Below are 8,129 nucleotides of genomic sequence, written 5' to 3' on the forward strand. Positions count from 1 at the left end.
GTTCCATATTTAGTGGATCACTGCCAAAGGTAGATTGCTGCTTTAGGTGCAGATGGGTATGTGTAAATCTAAGGTGGTTTATCTAATTTGGATACCCTCAAGAGTATGCCTTTTCAGAATTCTTACTTACACAGATGGTGTTGAAAACAGCTGCTGGAAGGAATAGATTTAAGTATTTCCAGCACTGCAGTAGTGAAAAGAAGAAAGCAGTAGCTCTCAACTTCTGCAGCAAGCACTGTGTTTATAAAGTATCTTCCTTGGAATACAGAAAATACAGATGTTCTGTATGCCATTAAAATGACAGCTGAATCCATTGTATATTACTCCCCTCCAGGCAGAGGTTATAGGAAGGCTGTTTTGTTCCTGGAAAAAAAAAAAAAAAAAAACCAAACAAAAAACAAGTAGAGACTTCATATATTTGACAGATTAAATCTTCACAAATCACTGCAATATGAAGGCCTCTCCTCTTCCTCTCATCGCCCTGGATTTTGATCCCACCTTATGCTGCAAAACCCAAGACATCCCTCATCTAAGAGGGGACAGGTTAGCCTCTCACAAAAAGCCCCCCTTGCTATCTGGTAACCAGCAGCACTGGTTTTGGGAGGGATTTCCCTGCAAGCAGGGAGCAGGGAGTTATTCTCTGCAGCAACATCTCCCCATTCCATGTGGCACCACTTCTCCTTGCACACCCCAGGTGGGCATAGGAAGATGATGGGTGTTTTGGGGAAGTAGTTAATCACTCTGTTGGGCCCCACATGGCTTTTTGTTATTTTCTGCATATGTCTGCGTGTTGCGGTTTCTTTTTTGGCTGTCTCCACAGGCTGGAATCCCTCGCTTCTCCAAACTATTTCCTAACAGATGTTGGGATGTTTTGCTACCTGAAGAAAAGCTCTCCCACTGCCTGCACACGCCAGCCAAACCTAGCAATGGCAGAGCACCCAACCAAACCCATCACGCTGATCCTGCCACCCCAGCACAGCGTGGTGCTGCTATAGATCGTTTTCGTAACAGGATTACCTCAATCATCACGAACCATCAGAAACATGTGACAGCAGAGCACACTGACATTTATGGCAATATATTCTGTCAGCACGCAAGTAAAATATAACAATCGTGCTTTTTGATTGAACATCCCATGGTCCCACCTTAATTTTTGCAGCAAGGGCTGGCAGAGATGAGTTTGCCAGGACTGATGCCAGCTGCCATCAACAACTCCTGAGAGCTGCTAAGCCCCAGAAACACACTGCGAGGCCCTGGAGGCAGCTGAGAACCGTCTGTCCGAGGATCAAGGTGCCTTTGTCCAACAGAGACTCCAACGATTTGTAGCACTCTGGGAAAATTACAGGCTTTACCACCACAAGAGAGGGCAGGCACATTAGAAAACTATTAATTTTCTAAAGCATACACCTTTTTCATTTTAAAACTAATCAAAATAATTGTTAAAGGTGTTTAGCCGTTAGCCACACAGTACAGACCTGGGCAATGCTGCCTCTCGGACACAACATTGGCTTTTGAGCATGGTCTTCAACACAGCCCTGCTCATATGGCCTTTGCCACCCATCATACACCAGTCTTTGAGAAATTCAGAGGTGTGGGGAGGGAATACATATTTTTACCCTACATCCCCCACAGCACTCAGGGCAGCAGCTAAACTCTTCCTTGCAAAGGAGACACCACAGACCTGCTTCAGCACATCAGGCACGGGCAGGGCTGTTTCCCACAGAGATAGCAGGTGGAGCTGGAGCATCAGGGGACCTCAGCTGAGCTGATGGGAGACATCACTTGCCCTGAATTCAGGTTTGGAGCAATAGGTTTGAACAGCGACGGAGGATCCAGCTTTTCGTGGTTGATTGCAAATCCTCAGTACAACCATTTATTTATTTTTTTAATGATATTTTGTTGGCCCAGCAATGCAGGTTTGGGGGAGTAAGAGCTAGCTGTGAGTTTGAGCTAAAAAGCCAGCTCTTTTATTTTTATATATTTCAAAACAAACCGTTTCAAACTTCTGTTCGAAATGACAATCTAAAATTAAATGAATGTTTTTGTTGGATCCAGGCAATATTTTTTCCCTTGATACTGCAGTTTATCCAGTGAACTAAAAAAAAAAATAATAAAATAATAGTTTGAACAACGCTGTTCATTTTTCCATGGCTTAGACAAACACAATGCCAGCGAGCTGACAGGAGACGGGTCTGGTTCAGGAGAGAACAATGGGGCTCTGCAAACACCGGGTCATCTCTGCCCCACCCAGCAACTCGTATGACAGTGAGGTTAAATGCCATTGAGGGAGTCGCACTGGGTCTCTCTCCTGCAGTATCAGCCTGAAAAAGATTCAGTCTCAGTTTTTCTAGCCTCTCTCAGAAGACTGGGGGCAGCCAGAGATGCATCGAGGCCCCCAGAACAGGCAGTGCCTGTCAAGCCACAGCCCTTGGGGCTTGTTTAGGTGGTACCAAGTTTTTCCAAAGTTTCTTCATAGAGTTTTAACAAACTCCTTCATATGCTGCTAGATGTCCCTGTGCTTTTACAGCCACACATCCCCAGTTCCCACTCGCCCCCACCAGCAGCTCACTTGCTTTTCTTCACTGGTTGCAGGTAGCACAAACAGGGAGCCCTTTGGTAGGGTACAAACCAAACTTGCCCCCCTCCTACCACCTCTAACTGCAGCTGTCTTGGATGGGAGCTGTGGGTGTTCAGCATCTGCAGGAGGTTGTGTGGCATCTGCACCAAGGAAGCAGGATGGGCCTGGGGCAGGAGGGGATCCTGAGACACTATAAACCAACCCAGCAGAGGACAGAGCTGTTTTTCCAAAGCTTCTCCTGGACATTAGGAAACAATTCTTCACAGAGAGAGTGGTCGGGCATTGGAACAGGCTGCCCAGGGAGGTGGTTGAGTCACCATCCCTGGCTGTGTTTAAGAACCGTTTAGATGTGGTGTTGGGGGATATGGTGTAGGGGAGAACTTTAGAGTAGGGTGGATGGCTGGACTCGATGATCCCGAGGGTCTCTTCCAGCCTAGATGATTCTGTGATTCTCAGTCTAGATAATGCCAACAACTCCAATGTGACATATTCTATTGCCCATATTTTATAGGGAATCATTTTGCAAGTTATGATGTGGCAAAAAATTGTTCCCAAATCCTAACGTGAGGATCAGATCACAGGTCTCTGTTGCTCCTGTGTTTGTTCCTACAGCCTGAGCTCATATGTGAGGATGTATTTCTCCCTACTTGCCTAAGCAATAAATTAGGAATCCGCAGTTTAGGTAAGGGTGGCTCACACATAACCACTCTGGATAGAATTCTGGAGGTACTGTAATTAGGGCAATTCTTATTTCAGTGCTGCCAACATCTTACATAAACCTGAAATTGCAAACAGTCCTCGGCCAAAACAATTTGCACCATCCTTTAAAATACCTATAAGTCATCGTGTCATCTATCACAAATCCTGTCTATTGCTTCATTGGCAATTCAATTATGCTTGAGTAATGGAAAATAAGAATCAAAAAATCCTTAAAAAAATAGTATTCCAGGACAAGTAAAACATCTCAGAAAAAGCCTCTCCTTTCCTTAAGCATCTGAAATAATAGACATCCCTAAAGCAAACATATAAGAGCTGACTTCAAGAGCAGTTATTGCTCATTTTTAGCTTGCCACGTAAAATCCCCTTTTCACCCTCTCCCCTCCTCCTACAGCTGCTGCCGGGAAGTTCCAGGAAAAAAAAGCGCTACCAGGCTGAGCCGCCCCCGGCTACGGCACAAAGGTCTGAGCCTCTCTCTGCTGGTAAGAGGTAAAGCATCCAAAAGCAAACTCTATCCCAACCACACCTACATGGCATGCGCTCAAAAGTCATAGCAGATGGGTAATGATTTCCCCTGAAGTGCTTTAGAAAAAGGTAAATTTAGCCCGGGGTGGGGAGCAGACTGCTAACAGGAGAGAAGCTACAGCAGAGTTGCTGTGTTCACAGAAGAAGATGGAGCTGGAGCTTCAGCCTTGTGAAGTCAAGTGAGATCCTCCAGCTGGGTCCAGGGGGACCCAGTCCACAGAACAAATCCAGAATATACTGGAGAGGAGCAAATGAGGCCAGAGAGGGATGCTCCCTAACCTCAAAATGTGCTTAGAAGATGCTTATTGTTTCCTTTTGTCATCATTTTTAGGAGATTCCCAGCCAGGCACTGTGTTTCCAGCTTGTCAGGGGTTCTCCACAACATGCTTGGGAAGCACAGTCTGTGCAGCTGAGAAGTCACTCTGTCACCTCACCAGTTTCTCTGGCAATAGAGAGCTCAGAGGCTCTGCAGCCCTCTGTACATCTTACTCATCTCTTGGAGAAGGAATCCAGATTCCCAGTGAAATTCCCCAAAGGAAGTCCCCGTGGCTGTTCCCCCGATTTGTAAAACCAGCAGGATTTATGGGACAAGGAGGGCTGGCTCTGTCCCGCGCAGAAGTGGCAGCTCTCCAACAGGCGGTGGGTGATTCATCCAGTGCCTTTCTGCCCGATGAATCAGCCAGAGGCAAGGCCCCCGCACAGCCCGGCCAGGAGCTACAACATTGAAAACGGAGCCTTTGCAGCAAACCAGAGCTGCTCAGAAGAGCTGCCTGGGCTTTTTGCAAGCTTGGTGGTGGTCATAGCACAATTATGCAGTTCCTTCAATGTAGTGTAATGTTTAGTGTAGTTCTTGTTTTCATTTTCCTTAAACAAGGCTGAGAGAGCTGGGGCTCTTTGGCCTGGAGAAGAGAAGGCTGAGGGGAGATCTTATTAGTGCTGACAAGTATCTAAAGGGTGGGTTGAAAGAGGATGGAGCTGGACTCTTTTCAGTGGTTTCCAGTGACAGGACGAGGGGCAACAGGCACAAGCTGGAACATGGGAAGTTACACTCAAATACAAGGCAAAACTTTTTTACAGTGAGAGTGCCAGAGCCCAGGAACAGGCTGCCCAGGGAGGTTGTGGAGTCCCCTTCTCTGGAGATCTGCCTGGATGCAGCCCTGAGTGATGTGCTCTGGGCAACCCTGCTTTGGCAGGGGAGTTGGACTGGATGGTCTCTAGAGGTCCCTTCTAGCTCTGACAATTCTGTGATTCCATGAAATAACTTCCCTGTACCAAGGGAAATCTCAAGGCAAACAGTGTTTCCAAGATACAACTACAGTCTTTTTGAGGAACTGACCAGATATCAACCAAGCCTCGGTCACAACACAAAGGAAGGTGGGCTGCGACACCGACCAGACATCAATCATGTCAGGGGCTTTGCAGCGTCACAGCTTCACTCCCTCACAATCAACCCAAAGCAAGCAGAGCAACTAAGGACCACTTGGACTCATCTGCACAAGTCATAGTATCAGGTCACTCAACACTGACAGCTTTTTTCTTATGACAGCCCATTATCTCCAGACCTCTTCTCGCCCCACTGCTGTCTGCTCTGGGGCTGCTTTAGCACATCTGCACCTCAGGAGGTTTGTACAAATAACAGGTTTCCCTACGTACAGTGCACAACCATTAACACCCAGTTTAATCCATTACAACATGCTAATAATCACGCTTAGACTCTCTCAGGTTCCCGGCATACAAGCCCTAATAAAACCTCCCCATCAGTCCATTTACTCCATTAGTCCAACACTAATGAGAGAAGAGAAATGTGTAAGATAGAAACCTTAGTAACTAATTTTAACAATAAACAGGCAGCAGCATCACACAGGGGGATTTTCCAAGTGAAAACAAACCCCCAGCTCCTGTGGCTTCTGAGCCCAGGCAGAGCCCAGCTGGCCGTGACGTGGCTGGAGTGACTCGCAGCATGGCAGCTGCCCCAAACACCCCTGCCGTGTGGCCTGACCCGTGACTCAGGACTTTAAGAGGTGGCCAGCAGGGTGGCACTGCATCCCTGCAGCAGCCAGGGTGAAGCTGGGCAGGACTGAGCTTACAGAGCAGGGGGGGCACGGACCAGTAGCTGGAGCGAGCAGAAATCAGCTGCAAAGCACCTGGAGGAGCTGCCAGGAGCACCCGAGCTTTACAGGGTGAGCAGTGGACTTTTTGTAGGAGATGTGTCTGCTCTACATCCTCAGATGTGTCTGAGGAGGGAACCAGACTCTTTTCAGTAGTTGCCAGTGAGAGGACAAGGGGCAATGGGCACAAGTTGGAACATAAAGGGTTCCACTTGAATATGAGGAAGAACTTTTTCACAGTGAGGGTGCCAGAGCCCTGGAACAGGCTGCCCAGGGAGGTTTTGGAGTCCCCTTCTTTGGAGACTTTCAAGACACACCTGGATGCAGTCCTGAGTAACATGCTCTGACAAGCTCTGGGTGGTCCTGCTTTAGCAGGAGAGTTGGACTAGATGATCTCTATGGTCCCTTCCAACTCTAAAAATTCAGTGAAATTCAGTGAAATTCAGTAAATACCATGTGCCAGTCACTTCTTGGGACCTCTGGCAGGATTTCACAGGAGGCTCAGAGTAATTCTATCAGTCATGGTCGCTTGCTCCTGCATTAGCTGGGAGAAGGAGCCAGCGAGAACAGCGGGCACGGAGCCCTCACCCTGCAGGGCACGACCGGGAAAGCCGATGTGGGGAGCAGGGAGAGGAGAGTCCCGCAGCATTAGGGGATCCCAGCTCTTCCACCCCCGATTTGGAAACCCCTCTGGCCCCAAAGGCAGCCAGTGTCACAAACAACGCCACCATCCTCTTTTCATTTTAAGCCTCTGCTCAGCACCGGAGCTCACCCCGGGCTGGCACAGGTGCCTCCTGAATAACAACCTCTGTGCCACTAACACCAAGTTTTGCCTGGAACAAGCAGCCTCCCTGGATTTGTTTTTGCTTTTTAAGCCTTTTCCACCGATCAGAGTTTATTTATACATAGTAAAACAGCCACTCGCTCAGCCACAGAGCAGCTCGGAGGCAGAAGTTGTACAAGTTGTACTTTGAGGTTTGTTTTTTAAACTTTTTTTTTTTTTTCCCTTTTCCCGGTACAGACAGAGAAGGGGGGGAGGAGGCGAGAGCTCACCTGAATATGAAGATTTCTTCATGCCGTCGCTTTGAGCTGTGACATGAGCGGGAGCGGGGCTGGCGAGGCGGCGGGTGCCCGGGGTGCCGTGCGGCGGGTGCGATCCTTTTGTTGGCGCAGGCAGGGACGGGGAGGGGACGCACGCCCCGCCACCGCATCCACGCGTGCCGCTCCAGCCGAGGGGCAGCCCAGCGCTCCCATTAATTAGCACACACCTTTCCTAATCTCAAACACAGCTACGGGCTTGTTCCAACTCCACTGGCAGGGATAGAGCAGGGCTCAGCCTCCCCGCCGGCTGCACGTTACCCTCTGGCCAAAACAAATGGTTCCTGGTGATTATTCCTACCAAATCCCAGACCTGGAAATCCTGGTGTATTTAGCCAGTGCAGCAAAGGGAAGGGAGGGAATTTCGTGCCTCCAGCCCAGTGCACCCCACAGCTTTGATTTGGCTGTTTGCTCCCGGAGTGGCTCAGGTCAGCCCCGCTCTCAAATCAGGCAGTTTCTGGTTCAAAGTGCATTACTGGCCCATCGGCAGCCCAGGGAGTAAACACCTCTTGCCTCTTCAAACCCCCCAAGCAAAGGACTCATTCAAGGCTGTTAAGGTGAGAAAAATGCTGGTGTAGGTTTACGACACATGCAAGTGGCTACTCACTGCTTGGGGGGGGATGCAGAGAGCCACCTACCCCATAACCAGCTCCCCAAAGCACTGGGATCTGGCATCTGCCCCGAGTTACTGGGGAGGAGGAGGCTCCATTCACTATTCCTTATGTCCCTCAGCACATGAGTCTGTCAGGAAAGCAGATACGCTCCTGATCACTCCCTCGTGAAATGCACATCGGACAATGAGTTACGCAAATGCAATAAGTGTAATTATGAGCACAGACAGGAAGAAAGAGCAAATTGAGATTAGCTCTGAGTAAAGGCACAGCGGTGCAGGAGCCTGAGGTGCTGGAGGAAGGACCGGGCTGATGGCTGGGAAGATTTCCACAGCCTGCTCGGGTGAGTCACCCACCCACAGCAGAAGTCCTGTCCACATGAGAAACTTCCACCAGCTCAAAGGCATGAATTCAGCAGGAAGGGCTTTCTGTTTGTTTTCAGACTTTTCCACAACAGGAAAAAAACTCTTCTGCCTCCCAGCCCTAACCCTG

At 48.9% G+C, this 8,129-nt stretch overlaps 1 protein-coding gene across 1 annotated transcript in view; it reads right to left on the bottom strand.

Moving 5' to 3' along the window:
• Window positions 1-7,096, bottom strand: part of SEPT9 (septin 9) — a 164,559-nt gene extending 157,463 nt beyond the window's left edge. Inside the window, exon 1 of the mRNA XM_014953219.1 lies at window positions 6,982-7,096. Coding sequence (XP_014808705.1) covers window positions 6,982-7,003 — 22 coding nt within the window. The 5' untranslated portion in view covers window positions 7,004-7,096. The remainder of the gene's footprint in view (window positions 1-6,981) is intronic.
• Window positions 7,097-8,129: the final 1,033 nt, after the last annotated feature.

Source organism: Calidris pugnax, unplaced genomic scaffold (assembly GCF_001431845.1).
Source record: "Calidris pugnax isolate Ruff unplaced genomic scaffold, ASM143184v1 scaffold9, whole genome shotgun sequence".
NCBI classification, from domain to species: Eukaryota; Metazoa; Chordata; class Aves; order Charadriiformes; family Scolopacidae; genus Calidris; species Calidris pugnax.